The sequence below is a fragment of the Mauremys reevesii genome, linkage group 8, assembly GCF_016161935.1.
Source record: "Mauremys reevesii isolate NIE-2019 linkage group 8, ASM1616193v1, whole genome shotgun sequence".
NCBI classification, from domain to species: Eukaryota; Metazoa; Chordata; order Testudines; family Geoemydidae; genus Mauremys; species Mauremys reevesii.
Genome location: NC_052630.1, coordinates 80,348,974 through 80,364,718, shown reverse-complemented (window position 1 = coordinate 80,364,718; position 15,745 = coordinate 80,348,974). Strand labels below are relative to the sequence as shown.

Sequence of the window (15,745 nt, the reverse complement as noted above, 5' to 3'; positions counted from 1 at the left end):
GGTCAAATCTCATAAATGAAACCTTCAGGATGAAATTCACTCAATGCAGAGGATTCAGAAGCTCCTTAATGTGGGGCTTCAAACGCATGGGAACCCTTGTGCAGGCCTCCGCCCTGGCGTGAACTTCATCCTCTAAGGACAACGCTATTTATATTAGATCATGAACAATCTGTCTGCAGCCCTAAAAGCAATTTTGGTTGGCATTTTATTGATGTATAGGTAATTCAGAGGCATAAATTAGAGAAAGTATTATACTGTAGAAAAGTACCATGCTGAGTTGCACAAGAATGGTAATAACTTCAGTGACCTATGCTTAGACCAGGGGTGGGCAAACTATGGCCCAGGGGCCACATCTGGCTCTCCAGACATTTTAATCCGGCCCTCGAGCTCCAGCTAGGAAGCATGCGGCATCTGGAAGCAGTGGCATATCCCCCTCCAGCTCCTACGTGTAGGGGCAGCCAGGGGGCTCCGCACACTGCCCCAGCCCGAAGTGCTGCCCCAACAGCTCCCATTGGCCAGGAACAGCGCGCAGAGCTGCCTGGCCATGTCTCTGCGTAGGAGTCAGAGCGGGGACATGGTGCTGCTTCTTGGATCTGCTTGAGGTAAGCGCTGCCTGAAGCCTGCACCTCTGATCCTCTTCTGCCCCCCAACCCCCTTCCCCAGTCCTGATCCCCCTCCCGCCCTCCAAACCCCTCAGTCCCAGTCCAGAGCACCCTCTTGCACCCCCAACCTTTCATCCCCAGCCCCACCCCAGAGCCTGCACCCCCAGCCAGAGCCCTCACCCCCTTCCCCAGTCCAGAGCCCCCTCCCACACCCTGAACTCCTCATTTCTGGCCCCATTCCAGAGCCCGCACCCCCAGCCAGAGCCCTCACCCCCTCCTGCATCCAACCCCCCAATTTTGTGAGCATTCATGGCCTGCCATACAATTTCCATACCCAGATGTGGCCCTCGGGCCAAAAAGTTTGCCCACCCCTTGCTTACACTATAGATGGGCTGCACAAAGTAGAATACATGGTTATGTTAATTGGAAGGAGCCACTGATATAACTCAAGGACTTATGACTGTTTAAAAATGTGTGTCTGCTTCTTACTTTTAGGCTGGGATTTTCAAGAGTTCTTAGCACTGGCTTAGCTTCAGTAGCAGCAGAATTAGGCCAACACTGAGCTCTTTGGAAAATCCCACCCTAAAGACATATGGGCCCAGATCCAGACTGCACTGCTGTGTAACAGGGAGCGGGTGGAGGAAAATTATCATACTTGGGAATAGGGGATGTGACTTGAAGGAAACCGTCATGGCCAGGGTTCCACTGTGTTTTTGCAATTTCCAGTTAGTACATTGGGCTCTTAGAGGCCATGGTGAGACAGTATAATTTAGAGCAGTGGTTCTCAAACTTGGGCCGCCGCTTGTTCACGGAAAGCCTCTGACGGGCCCGGCCGGTTTGTTTACCTACCGCATCTGCAGGTTTGGCCAATCGTGGCTGCCACTGGCCATGGTTCACCTCTCCAGGCCAATGAGGGCGGCGGGAAGCAGCAGCCAGCACGTCCCTCGGCTTGCGCCGCTTCCTGCAGCCCCCATTGGCCTGGAATGGTGAACCGCGGCCAGTGGGAGCCACGATCGGCCGAACCTGCGGACATGGCAGGTAAACAAACTGGCCTGGCCCGCCAGGGGCTTTCCCTGAACAAGCGGCGGCCCAAGTTTGAGAACCACTGGTTTAGAGCAGCCTCAAGCTGCTCTAACATATGTTAGCAAGAGAACCATGTAGATAGAAGTGGCTCCAGCTTTGGGAAGGTGCAAATGTCTCCTTTTCAGGTGAACTCTATCCCAGTTGTGCTCATTGCTTAGTAGGTGTGGCTGATGATTGTGCTCACAAAGTTGTAGAAGGTATTAACTCCAGTAGTGAATATTAGAGAGCAATTCCATAAAAGGTGGTATAATCTGCTAATTTATTGTTACGGTGAATAACTAACAATGCCAAAGAGGTGAGACACCTTTGTTCATACTGCCTCTTACACATGAAACCCCCTCCTCATGTCTGCCAATACTCTCTCCTCATTTAAATCCCTACTGAAAATTCAATTCTTCTGCAATGCCTGCAGCAAGGGAGCCATTAACACCACCTGAAATATTTTTTTATAAAAGGAAAACAAAACAAAATGTATAGAACCACCAAGAACTGCATATATACAGACTGAAGATCCAAGTGACTGTATTGCTATAGCCTTCACCCTCCATCTTCCCAGTCCCCTCCTGCTGTTTCTTACCATGACTCATTATATCACATCTAACATTTACACTGGCAGCTCCTTGAGGTGCAGACTGTCTTTTATTAAGAGCTATACTTTTTGGGTGCTATAAAATATTGAGAGCCATCCATTTTATAATTCAAACTAGGAAAAGCACAGGATGCTACTGTGAGTTTGTAATGCTTTGCATTTATTTAAACCAGGGGTAGGCAACCTAAGGCACGTGTGCCAAAGGCAGCACGCACAGGGGTGAAAGTAACTTACAGGACTTACCAGTACTGCCAGAGTCCTGAGGGGGGCGTGGCCTCATCCAGAAGGGGCGTGGCCTTTCAAGATTTAAAGGCCCTGGGGCACCAGCTGTGGCTGGGAGACCCAGGGCCTTTAAATCAACCAGGGGCTCCCAGCTGAAGAGGTGGCTGGGAGCCCCCCAGGCTCAGGGGCAAATTAAAGGGCCCGGGGCTCCGGCTGCCGGGGGGAAACCCCGAGCTTTGGAGGGCTGGGGCAGGGATTTAAAGGGCCCAGAGCTCCTGCCACTGAGGGGAGCCCCGAGCCCTTTAAATCCTGGCACCAGCCCAGCTGTCAGAGCCGCGGCCAGAATTCAAAGGGCTCTGGGCTGCCTGCAGCCCCAGGAAGCTCTGAGCCCTTTAAATCCCAGCCACAGCTGGGATTCAAAGGGCTCTGGGCTGCCTGCAGCCACGGGGAACTCTGAGCCCTTTAAATCCCAGCCATGGCCGGGATTCAGTGGGCATTGGGCTGCCCGCAGTGGCAGGGAGCTCTGAGCCCTTTAAATCCCAGCTGCAGCCAGGATTCAAAGGGCTCTGGGCTACCCGCAGTGGCGGGGAGCTCTGAGCCCTTTAAATCCCAGCTGCGGCCGGAATTCAAGGGACTCTGGACTGCCCGCAGTGGCGGGGAGCTCTGAGCCCTTTAAATCTGAGCTGTGGTGGGGATTGAAAGGGCTCTGGGCTGCTCAATCCCGGCTGTGGAAGATGGTGCGGTCCAGCACGGCGTACTGGCTCTTGCTGGTATGCCGGACCGTACCGGGCCGGACCGGCTTACTTTCACCTCTGGGCACGCAAGCTGATTTTCAGTGGCACTCACGCTGCCTGGGTCCTGGCCATCGGTCCGGGGGGCTCTGCATTTTATTTAATTTTAAATGAAGCTTCTTAAACATTTTAAAAACCTTCTTTACTTTATATACAACAATAGTTTAGTTATATATTATAGACTTATAGAAAGAGACCTTCTAAAAAAGTTAAAATGTATTACTGGCACGCAAAACCTTAAATCAGAGTAAATAAATGAAGACTCGGCACATTCCTTCTGAAAGGTTGCCGACCCCTGCTTTAAACCTTGGAGAACTTGAAAAAAAAATCCACTGTCAACCACGTAAATTATGAGGGAGGGCAGGGGTGAAATTATATGAAGTTCCATACAGGTTACTTCTGTTGGTTAAAAAAATAATGGGCCTAATTCTCCTCTGCTTTTCATCTTGTGGAGCCATTTTTATCTGTGCAAAGTGAATGCACAGTAGGTATAGAAACACTTCCATCAGCATGAGTGAAAAATTCAGATTTGGTAGCATTTTAAATCAGTGAGCCATTAGAAAATCAGGCCCATTCATTGTCCTCAAAGAATGTCTCTGTGAGTCCCAGTCAATGTTGGGTCAAGAGGAACAGAAATTACTTCTGTAATTATTTTGGAATTCCAAGTATCTACTGAGGGGTATCTAGATCTGGGAGAAATCAAACCCACAACTTCTGGAATTAATGACCACTTGTTCATGTCCCTCAGGTTAATCTCACACTTGCCTTTAAACTAATATCACTGCACATGCTTTAGAATTATACCTTCCTCTTCTGGAAAGACAGTCTCATGAGATGAGTACATTAAGAAAGGAATTGAGTATAAAATGCCAGTACAGATAATAGAAACCAGTGTTTCTAGATGAATAAGCATTTGCATTGGTTTCAAAATGCAAGGGCACTTTTAGCTCCACACTGCCCAGACAGAGGGCATCTGGGGGGGTGGGAGGGGCAGATCCTAAACCAGAGGAATGGAAATGAGAGTTAAATATCTAGGGAATAGTCTTAAATGAGCACTGTGGTATTTGTTCTGTCCCTCAGATAGGAATTAAAATAAAAAAGGATCGTTTCAGAAAACGAACAGCAACATATTCTGAGCTAGCTAAGCACAAAGCCCACATTCCTTCAGCAACGTTCCAAATTGCTTTAAAATATCGGTTACTGTAGTGTTTAGGTCAGACTTGGGGTCCCATTGTGCTAGGTCACTGCAAACACACAAGTAGACACCAAAAAAACTTATTATCTAATTTAAGACAAGACACAACAAGCAAGTATGACAAACAATAGGAGGGAAGAGGAGAGGGAAGGGGAGAGTAAAAGGGATAAGATTACATAGGTTAGTTATTGGAAAACATGGGCATTCCAAATCATTATAGCAATTTATATATATTATACCACACACACACACACACACACACACACACACAGATATCTGTTGCAGCTGGTGTTTTTGTATGTTCAATGCAATGCAGTGCATCTTAGTTAGATATTTTGGACGTTTATAACATTAAGGCAGCTAAAGTAAAATAATAATAAGATGATGATGAAGAAAAAGGAGGAGAAGAATAAGAGGAAAGTGACTTAATCATGTATATACCACTTCAGTAGTGCCTGCTGCTACTATAGCAGTCCATATATGTTCAGTTGCTGGCCTGCATGCTCTCAACCTCTGCTTTTGCATATACTCACACAGCCGGTGAATTCCTGTATCTCTATGTAACATTACCTAGAGGGATCTGATTCACAATAGTGCTGTGGTACAGGGATTACAGTATCAGCTACTAGAGCAGGGGTGGGCAAACTTTTTGGCCTGAGGGCCACATCTGGGTATGGAAATTGTATGTCAGGCCATAAATGTTCACGAAATTGGGGGTTGGGGTGCGGGAGGGGGTGAGGGCTGCGGCTGGGGATGCGGCCAGAAATGAGGAGTTCAGGTACTGGAGGGGCTCCAGCTGGAGGTGCGGAGTCTGGGGGGGGGAAGAAGTGAGGGGTTTGGGGTGCAGGAGGGGGCTGCACGTGGAGCAGAGGGGTTCAGAGTATGGGAGGGAACTCTGGGCTTAGGCAGGGGGTTGAGGTGTGGCAGGAGGTATGGGCTCTGGCCTGGAGGTGCGGGTTCCAGGGTGGGGCCAGAAATGAGGGGTTCAGGGTGGGTGCAGGGGAGGGGGCTCTAGGCTGGGGCTGAGGGGTTCTGAGTGCAGGAGGTGGCTCCGGGTAGGGGGTTGGGTTGGGGGGGGTAAGGGTTTGGCTGGGGATGTGGGCTCTGGGCTGGGGATGAGGGGTTTGGGGTGCAGAAGGGTGCTTCGGGCTGGGACCGAGGGGTTTGGAGGGCAGCAGGGGGAGCAGGGCTGGGGCAGGGGGTTGGGGTGTGGGAGGAGGTCAGAGGTGCAGGCTCCGGGCGGCGCTTACCCCAAGCAGCTCCCAGAAGCAGCGGCATGTCCCCCCCTCCAGCTCCTACATGGAGGTCTGGCCAGGAGGCTCTGCGCGCTGCTCCGTCCACACCCACGGCCCCTGCAGTTCACACTGGCCACGGTTCCTGGCCAATGGGAGCTGCAGAGTCGGCAGTTGGGGCAGGGGCAGCATGCGGAGCCCCCTGGCTGCCCCAATGCATAGGAGCCAGAGGGGGCACATGCTGGTGGCTTCCCGGGAGCTGCGCGGAGCCATGGCACGCGTGGAGTGGGGCAAGTCCCTGACCCCGCTCCCTAGCTGACTGCAGGAGTAGGGCAAGCCCCCAACCGTGCTCCCCAGTGCGATCTTGAGGGCCGGACAAGGCCCACGGGCTGTAGTTTGCCCACCCCTGCAATAGTGTGACAAGAGGTCTTGTAGGTTCAATTCCTAACTGGGATACATTTTAAATATACAATTATTTTATGACCAGAGTCAACAAGGTCTGTGTCCATGGGCAGCATACTTATGCAAGTGGGAGGGGAGTACATGAGTCAGCTGTTATACTAATGGAAAGGCATCACAGCCAGCCACTGAGCAGTTGGGAGTAGAACTGGTCACGAATTTTCTGATAAAACATTTTTCCATCAAAAATGCAGATTCATTGAAACTGAAACTTTTTGGGGGGAAAGTGTCAGTGAATTTCCTATTTCAAACCATTGACAAAATGGTTTGAAATCATCAGAACATCCTGTTTCAACATTTTTTAAATGAAAAGTTGAGATTTTTTGTTTTGAAATTTAAGTTAATTTATAATAAGAAAAATGTTTTAAAAGGTAAAAATCAGAACAAAGTGTTTCAAAAATACTGAAATGAAAAGTTTCAATGGACCTGAGCTGAATGTAATTTTGGATTGCTGGTTCACAAAAAATCTTAGAGATTTTGACATTTCATCCCAATTCAGGATGTGAAAATGTTTTAAAATCTCTAAATTTTCCCCAGGACGGGAATACAGTTTCCTGCCCAACTCTAGTTGGGAGCACGGTGGGAACATCAGGGAGTGCTGCTGTCACAGTACTCTCATGTCAAGACACAGCCAAAAAATAAATATACAAACGATGTTTAGACTTACAATTTCACCCCTGGAGCCTTTTTCACCCCTGGATCCCTGAAAAAAATAGAGACTGTTAATCCAGTGCACTTTGTAATATTTTAGGACCTCAACCTGCAAAAACATATACACATGAGTTACATACTCACATCAGCAGTCCTTTTAATATTAATTGCCTCATGTGTACAAATGTTGCAGGACTGGGGCCACAGTTTGTACTATAGATACATAGATTATAGACTAGACCAGGAGTTACATGACCATGACCTGCGATTTCTATATTTTGTTTTTTTATCTTGTCAGTTGTAATTCCATGTTTTGCTCTTTCTGAAAATGGTTAATATTATTTCTCTTTTAGTCAGTTTTGCCCTGTTTAGCTGTTTGTTTAGCTAACTCTTGCAACATGCTTAAACCATCATCATGGGGCTTCCGTGCTTAAGCCATCATAATGCTGCGAATTAAACTATATACTATCTGCAAGTGAGAAAATCCATTTAATTCCACACCACATTCTATGGGTATTTCCACATCTGCTTTTACTGCTGTCATCAAAGATATAAATGATCATTATTAATTCCCAACTACAGGTAGATTAGCCATCTCTTCTTTGCCTATATTATGTTCTTGGCCAGTTTTGCATTGTTAATCTAAAATGTTAATCTAGCAATTAATCTGATGTGCATCGAATTTTGGATCTTGATGTTTGAAAATGAGTCAGAGCTAAACCTTTTTATTTATTACAATGATAGGTTGTCTGGCTTTGTATGAAGCACATTAACAATCTTCATACAAGTACACAATTGTGGAGAAACATTTTAGAGTAAGAGTTGTCATCTTTCCTTTTGTTGGGGAAAAAAAAGGAAAGCAAATATTGTACTTTGCTGGTGTGGCCCTTTTTCCCAACAAGGGGCAAGAATGATCTATTCCTACTTCCCTTCTCTTTCTTCACTCCAGTTCCGTACATGTTACAAATACTAAATATTAACTACTGTACATTAACATTATTTTGCTGCTCTGTATTCCAACTTCATAGGGTACGTCCATACTACCCGCCCGGGTCGGCGGGTAGCGATCGACTTCTCGGAGTTCGATATATCGCGTCTCATCTAGACGCGATATATCGAACTCCGAACGCGCTCCCGTCGACTCTGGAACTCCACCACCGCGAACGGCGGTGGCGGAGTCGACGGGGGAGCCGCGGACGTCGATCCCGCGCCGTGAGGACGGGTACTTGTGCTTCGAACTAAGGTACTTGTGCTTCGAACTAAGGTACTTCGAGTTCAGCTACGCTATTCGCATAGCTGAACTTGCGTACCTTAGTTCGAACCCCCCGCCTAGTGTAGACCAGGCCATAGAGATATCAGGTGAGATCCTCACTCCTGCTCCTGCCCCTTTGTGCCACAAGAGGGTGTAAAGGGGTCCTAAAAGCCTCATATCTGGCCAGGAGAGGATTCTCCAGCACAGAAACTGCATAAGGCTGCCTCCCCAGGACCCCTTTGCAAGCCCTGGCATGGAGTATGTGCTGGAGACGGCGCTAGGGGCAGGAAGAAGTGGATGGGGGTAGGGCCACAGCAGCGCAGAGATTCTAGGCAGCGCTATGGGCCAGAGGACGACCAAAGCAGGCTGCCTTAATTTACACAGGCCCCCAGGCTGCCTCTATTATGATAGGTCCTCTCCAAGATTGGGAGAATACAAAGATGGATTGAAGCCACTACGGCACCTCCTGCCTGTGGGTTACAGAATCTGTGCTGAGCCAATTAGAGGAGCCGCCGGGACTCTCACCCTATGCATACTGCATTGTCAAGAAGAGAACTGGTTCACTCCAGTGACACTTGCCATCTTTTAGTTTGCTCTACTTATATTACAGTCACATACAGTAGCTTGTGGTGTAATATGAAAATAGTCTTGCTAGTTACTGTTCAAGTTGTAAACATCTTCTATTAAGACATAATTAAACACATGGATGAAAGAACATCCTAACAAATCATGTGAAAGGTAAAGGGAAACCTAAGGACTTGAACTTACAGGTTTGCCTGTTGGGCCTATTATGCCTTCTTGACCAACAGGGCCAGTGTATCCCTGTAAACAAACAAAGGAATTTACTAGCTAAGCATGATTTCAACATGAAGAAAATCCCAGGAAAACCACATACTCTGTTTTAAGATTGCTCAGTCTTCAAATAACTGTATTTATATTTAATAACACCATTCTATGCCTCCATGCATAATTATAGGCCTAAAACTTTCAACAGCATCAAGGGCGGCTCCAGGCACCAGCACGCCAAGCGCGTGCTTGGGGCGGCAAGCCACTGGGGGCGCTCTGCCGGTCGCCACGAGGGCGGCAGGCAGGCTGCCTTTGGTGGCTTGCTTGCGGAGAGTCCGCTGGTCCCGCAGCTTCGGCGGACTGAAGCCGCGGGACTAGCGGACCCTCCGTAGGCAAGCTGCCGAAGGCAGCCTGCCTGCCGTGCTTGGGGCAGCAAAATGCCTAGAGCCGCCTCTGAACAGCATAGTAATGAAGCAACACAGGATGCCATATATATTCAAAGTGCCATGTCAATGCTGGCTTTCTGAAGACTATCAACAGGCAATGAACCAGATAATTATTTTAATAATCAGTAATTATGTGTGTGTGTTTGGAGAGCCCTTATATGGCTATGAAAGTCAGAGCACTAAAAGCAATGGTAAATGAAGTCTTTTGTTTACCCAAAAGCCAAATATTCCTTGTTTTGAGCTACCGTCAGTCACATCCTGAGGTATATTGCTACCCACAAGTAATCATATAAGACAACTACTAAACACTGCTGACAGAGGTATTTTCCTGTTTCATTCTGGTAAATGATAAAGCTCCTTTTGGGCAAATAGCTCAGAACCATTGTCTTTCTTGTACACCGATGATCAGGAAGAGAAAACAGCTATAAAAATAAGTCTCTCAAGCTGGTTATCTCAGACGCCAGCTAATCAAACTCTCTCAGAAGTGATGTCAGGGCACATATCACAATAGCCAAGACCCTGTCATTGGCAGTGAAGAATAGAGCATTTTACAATGTGATTTGCAGAGATGCAACCTGGCTATCACCCCAGATTGTGAGATGGAAAAATATTCCCTCCCTCAAATATCACTATTGATAAATTCCAGCAGTGCCTCCAGATCTCTGGATGAGTAACAGGAGAGAAAATTACAATGTGAAAAGCTGTCACAGGTCGGACACAATCAGATAATTCAGTTTAGTTACTCTTCATTTAAAAGGAATAATTCCTAAATGTGACATTTGAATTAACTATTCCCAGGGGCCAAATTTGCCCTTCAGAGGCAGAGTTTGGCCCTTTTTAGCTGCTCAGAGGTGGGATTTTGACTAAATGTTCTGGCTTGCTATGAAAAAAAGGGAGTTCTTCGGCTCATTCAGTCTGATTACAGAGCTCTACTGAAAAGGCTATAGAAAATGAAGGTGCACCAACTAAACAGTATTGTGAGAATTATTTTGTAGAATTACATATAATACTTACAATTTGGCCTGTAGGTCCTTTAGGACCCAGAATTCCAACTAAACCAATGTCCCCATCAGGACCCTAAAAAGAAAAAGAAAAAGCTTAAATCACCTGACCATCTGACAGATTAAAATCTAGCCACTATCTCAGCCAAAACTACTGTACGTAAGCAATTATTTTTCTCAGAAAGAACAATATAGAAAGTGGAAGCATGATACTTGCTAAGAGCAATCAAAGTGAAAACATGAAACAAACTGACTCCGGGCTTATCTACACTTACAGTGTTGCAGTGGTGGCAGCAGCACGGTTGTAGCACTTAGTGAAGATGCTGCCTATGCCGATGGGAGAGCTTCTCCCATTGGCATAGGTACTCCACCTCCCTGAGAGGTGTTAGCTATGGCAATGGGAGAAGTCCTCCTGCTGACATAGCGCTGGGGGTTAGGTTGGTCTAACTACGTCACTCAGGTGTGGATTTTCTGTAGTTATAATGTAGTTATGTTCACAGAAGGTGGTAGTGTAGACCAGGGCTCAGAATATTACTGTTCTGGGTTAGGCTAAAACTCATGGAAGCTGGGGGATGTAACTGGTGCCTTTTATTTAAGATAGCTGTAAGAAACAGTTAAGTTCCTTTTTGAAATAGTAGAGGCCTCCACCCCAAACACAGGTATCTGACAACACTCAAAACAAATTCAAAGAAATTTGACACTATGTAGGAGAGGGGCTTGGGTGGGTATTGTAACAGAGGTGTGTGCATGACAGAAAGAGAAGCAGGAGAAACACCATCGAAATAGACACAGAGTGCAATTAAAAGCCTCCAGCTGGCCTGTGCCGGCTAAATCAGGCTCGTGGAGCTCAGGTTAAGGGGATGTTTAATTGTGGTGTAGATGTGAGGCTCAGTCTGCAGCCTGGGCTCTAGAGTCCCAGAGCTTATTCTGTAGCCTGAACATCTATACAGGAATAAAACAGCCTCTTAGCCTGAGCCTCTTAGCCCGATTCAGCTGGCACGGGCCAGTCACAAGTGTCTAATTGCAGTGTAGACATACCAAGAGAAAGTGGAAAAAGCCAGACACAGCCTGGACAAGCACCAAGAGCGAAGCCCCGAGAAAAGCCCAGAGAGAGTGAGAGCTTTTGGGCTGAGTGCTGGCTGAAAGGGGCTTGGAGCTGTGAGCAAAGAAACTCTCCTCCATAGTTTGATTCCGCCTGTATTCAGGGAATGAGGACTTTGTACAGTCTTTGTAAATAAACATTATTTCCTCACAGATACCTGACTGCATCATCAGTTTCTCCTCCTAACAGAAATAACCCACAGCACCCTGAACTTTGGCTAATTACTCAGGTCAAAAAGGGGTAATCCTACTTTTTGATCTCTGCTTTAGATCTGTGATACATAGCTTGATGTCTGCAACAGTCCAATAGTTCTGGATACATTTAAAACCAATTATTGCTAAAACCAATTAAAAATTGCCCCATCTTTCTTTGGAAATGGCTTAAACTCTAATTAAAAAGAAAAAAAAAGATGCATACATACTTTTGGACCTGGGAATCCTTGAAACCCCATCAAACCTTGATCTCCAAATTCTCCCTGTAATATTAGCAGGCATGTTGGTTATTATTCCATGTTGCTGACTGAATTGTTAGAATATTGTTTTGTGTCATCCGTGGTAGATACGTACAGTTTTCCCTTTCAATCCAGGATCTCCTGGTGGGCCTTGATCCCCTTGTACCCCAGGATGGCCTCTTTTACCTTGTTTTCCTGGATGACCCTGAAGCCCTCGCTCACCCTGTGGAGAGACCGATAATGCATCTTTCCTTATCATTGCAACAGAACAGCTATAAGATTAACTCCTCAATGAAAGTGTGTCAGAAAAGAATTATTTAGCTAAACAGCTTACAGCAACAAACTTTTTCACTATCTATTTCGAACAGTTGTACAGTATTTCACTACTTTTCCTCCAGGAATATTTTCCAGTAATTATTCCTTTCACTAAAATACAAACATTGCTTGATTGTTGTTTGACTTGGGGACACAAAACATCACCCTGACAACTTTGCCGGTGAGTTGTATCCCTCTCCTCTCCCATTGTCTGTTCCCTGAATGTCAGCTCTTCAGGGCAGGAACTGGCTATGTCTACACTACGCATGTTTTAGTGACACAGGGGTGCCACTACAGCTGTGCCGCTAAAAGGCACGCAGCGTAGCATCTGTTTATTGGTAGGAGCAGGGCAGCTCCAGCTTTTTTGCCACCCCAAGCAGCAAAGAAAAAAAACAAAACCGATTGAGCTGCCGCTGAAGTGCCGCCGAAGAGGAAGAGAGGGAGTGAAGGACCCACTGCTGAATTGCCGCCGAAGACCTGGACATGCCACCCCAAGAATGGACAGATTGTCGCCCCTTTCTATTGCCCGCACCAGGCACCTGCTTCCTTCGCTGGTGTCTGAAGCCAGCCCTGGGCAGGAGAGAGTTCTCCCATCAACAAAAAACTTCCACTCCCAACGAGCGGCGGTAGCTTTGTTGGCAAAAGAACTCTCCTGCCGACAAAGCGCTAGTCACACCGGCACTTTTTGTCAGCAAAGCTTTTGTCATTTGGGGAAGGGGTGTTTTTTCACATCTGTGAATGATTTTCAGGTTCCAGTGTAGACAAAGCCACAGTCTGATACTGACCTAGGACAAAAGAGACCCAATCCCGATTGGGGCCTTTCAGCACTATCATAATACACATAATTAGTAGTGACTAGAATAGTTAGTTCCAAAGTATAGTCATGGAAAGATAACAGAGAGATCAGAAAATGTCTTCATACTTTCTAAATAAAACCTTTTTGTTTTTAAAAATGGTTTACCAGTAAAATCATGTGGAGAAAAATGGACTTTCTAGAAATCATCAGTTTAAATCAAGCATTCCACTCCAAATCCTGAAAATGACTTCTGTTTCCACTCTCTGCTGCCTACGGCACTGGCTTCACTTTACTTCTAGTCAGTTTCACATTAGTAGATGGATCAAAACATGCTAATATGGTATCTGGAATTGCCTGGAAAATGGAGCTAATGGATTGCTTCACAGGACAAATCATGCAGGACGTACTCCAGCAAAACTCCCATGTCCAGTCAGGGAAAGTTTGCCTCAGTAAGACTAAAGGATTTGGCTCTAAAACTTGTATTAGCATGGGGCCAGATAGATGAATTTTGATTGGTTCTTGGTGTTGGAAGTAAAATGCTGATGGATGGGAACTGATGCTCCAAAGCCAGATTAATTTGCTCTGTTTTTATAAAATGTGAGAAACAAGAAAAAATATGCAGTCTGCAGTCTTACATTTCAAATGTGCGTTTGATATTAACATTAGTGTTATTAAAAAGTGTTTTGTTGTCCCATGATCTGTCACAGCTAGGAGATTAAGATGAAGATTAAGGAATGTCAACAATACTGGATCTGACAAGCATAACAAAATATCATTCACAGTACCTTTAGTCCTGGTTCTCCACTGATACCTGGCATGCCCGGCAATCCCTTTGCTCCCCGAGTTCCAGGATACCCTGCCAGCCCTGCTATTCCTGGGCTTCCTTTATTGCCCTTAACAAGACAAGAACAACTGATTACAATCAGAACAGCCATTGGCAGCATTTCTGTTGCACACTAAAATAGGCACACACTTTAATGTTCAGCCAACACTTTTTATATATTTGTGTATATATTTATACCACATCTCTGTATATGCGCACACACAGCTAGACAATAGTATACAGCTGTAAAACATATTGTGATTACTCTATAAATAAACTTGTTCTTAGTAATTAAAACAACATTTTGTGCTGGGGTGCCATTTCGGTCTTGGAGGAGGGGCAACTTTAACTGTGATTCCAGGGGCTACTTAGGCACCTGAAAACTCTAGTTTTTTTTGCAGATAATTCATAAATTTGCTGACAGGAGCACTGTATCTAATTCCTATATAAAGAACAAAAATTAAATAATTATGAGAGCCACTTAGCTCGAATACTAAGATGTAGACATGTTATTCCTGGACTTTAGTAAAGCTTTTGATACGGTCTCCCACAGTATTCTTGCCAGCAAGTTAAAGAAGTATGGACTGGATGAAAAGACTATAAGGTGGATAGAAAGCTGGCTAGATCATTGGGCTCAATGGGTAGTGATCAACAGCTTGATGTCTAGTTTGGCAGCCAGTATCAAGCGGAGTGCTCCAAGGGTTGGTCCTGGGGCCAGTTTTGTTCAATATCTTCATTCATGATCTGGAGGATGGCATGGACTGCACCCACAGCAAGTTTGCAGATGACAGTAAAACTGGGAGAAGTGGTAGATACGCTGGAGGGTAGGGATATGATACAGAGGGACCTAGACAAATTAGAGGATTGGGCCAAAAGAAATATGATGAGGTTCAACAAGGACAAGTACAAAGTCCTGCACTTAGGACAGAAGAATCCCATGCACGGCTACAGACTAGGGACTGAGTGGCTAGGCAGCAGTTCTGCAGAAAAGGACCTAGGGGTTACAGTGGACAAGAAGTTGGATATGAGTCAGCAGTGTGCCCTTGTTGCCAAGAAGGCTAATGGCATTTTGGGCTGTATAAGTAGGGGCACTGCCAGCAGATCGAGGGACATGATCATTCCCCTCTATTCAGCATTGGTGAGGCCTCATCTGGAGTACTGTGTCCAGTTTTAGGCCCCACACTACAAGAAGGATGTGGAAAAATTGGAAAGAGTCCAGTGGAGGGCAACAAAAAGGATTAGGGGTCTGAGCACATGATTTATGAGGAGAGGCTGAGGAAACTGGGATTATTTAGTCTGCAGAAGAGAAGAATGAAGGTGATTTGGTAGCTGCTTTCAACTACCTGAAGGGGGTTCCAGAGGATGGAGCTAGACTGTTCTCAGTGGTACCAGATGACAGAACAAGGAGTAATGGTCTCAAGTTGCAGTGGGGGAGGTTTAGGTTGGATATTAGGAAAAACTTTTTCATTGGGAGGGTGGTGAAGCACTGGAATGGGTTACCTAGGGAGGTGGTGGAATCTCCTTCCTTAGAGGTTTTTAAGGTCAGGCTTGACAAAGCCCTGGCTGGGATGATTTAGTTGGGAATTGGCCCTGCTTTGAGCAGGGGGTTGGACTAGATGACCTCCTAAGGTCCCTTCCAACCCTGAGATTCTATGTTCTGACATCTTGTATCAAGTCACTTAAGGGACACTGGTTAGGTTTAAAATTTTAATGTATATTCTAACTCTTGAATAGAACAATTGAAACAATTGTAGAAAAATCTAACTACTTTCTATCACTTTTTTGCAGTTCATCACACTTGAAATAGATCATTTAACGTTTGGAAACACCTTACTAGGGCAGGGCCCCAGGAGTTTATACTGCACCTGCCTGGGGATCGAGGGGTGTTAATCCACTACAAATAGACTAAAAACAGACTTTAAATAGGAGTGAATCTGACACTTTCAAGT

General features: G+C 45.8%; 1 protein-coding gene across 1 annotated transcript in view; it reads right to left on the bottom strand.

The window, feature by feature from the left end:
* COL24A1 (collagen type XXIV alpha 1 chain) overlaps positions 1-15,745 on the bottom strand; it is a 246,219-nt gene that overhangs the window by 17,960 nt on the left and 212,514 nt on the right. Inside the window, exons 48-53 of the mRNA XM_039484094.1 lie at positions 13,759-13,866; positions 11,978-12,085; positions 11,833-11,886; positions 10,323-10,385; positions 8,845-8,898; positions 6,841-6,876 (exon numbers count right to left, since the gene is read on the bottom strand). Coding sequence (XP_039340028.1) covers positions 6,841-6,876; positions 8,845-8,898; positions 10,323-10,385; positions 11,833-11,886; positions 11,978-12,085; positions 13,759-13,866 — 423 coding nt within the window. The remainder of the gene's footprint in view (positions 1-6,840; positions 6,877-8,844; positions 8,899-10,322; positions 10,386-11,832; positions 11,887-11,977; positions 12,086-13,758; positions 13,867-15,745) is intronic.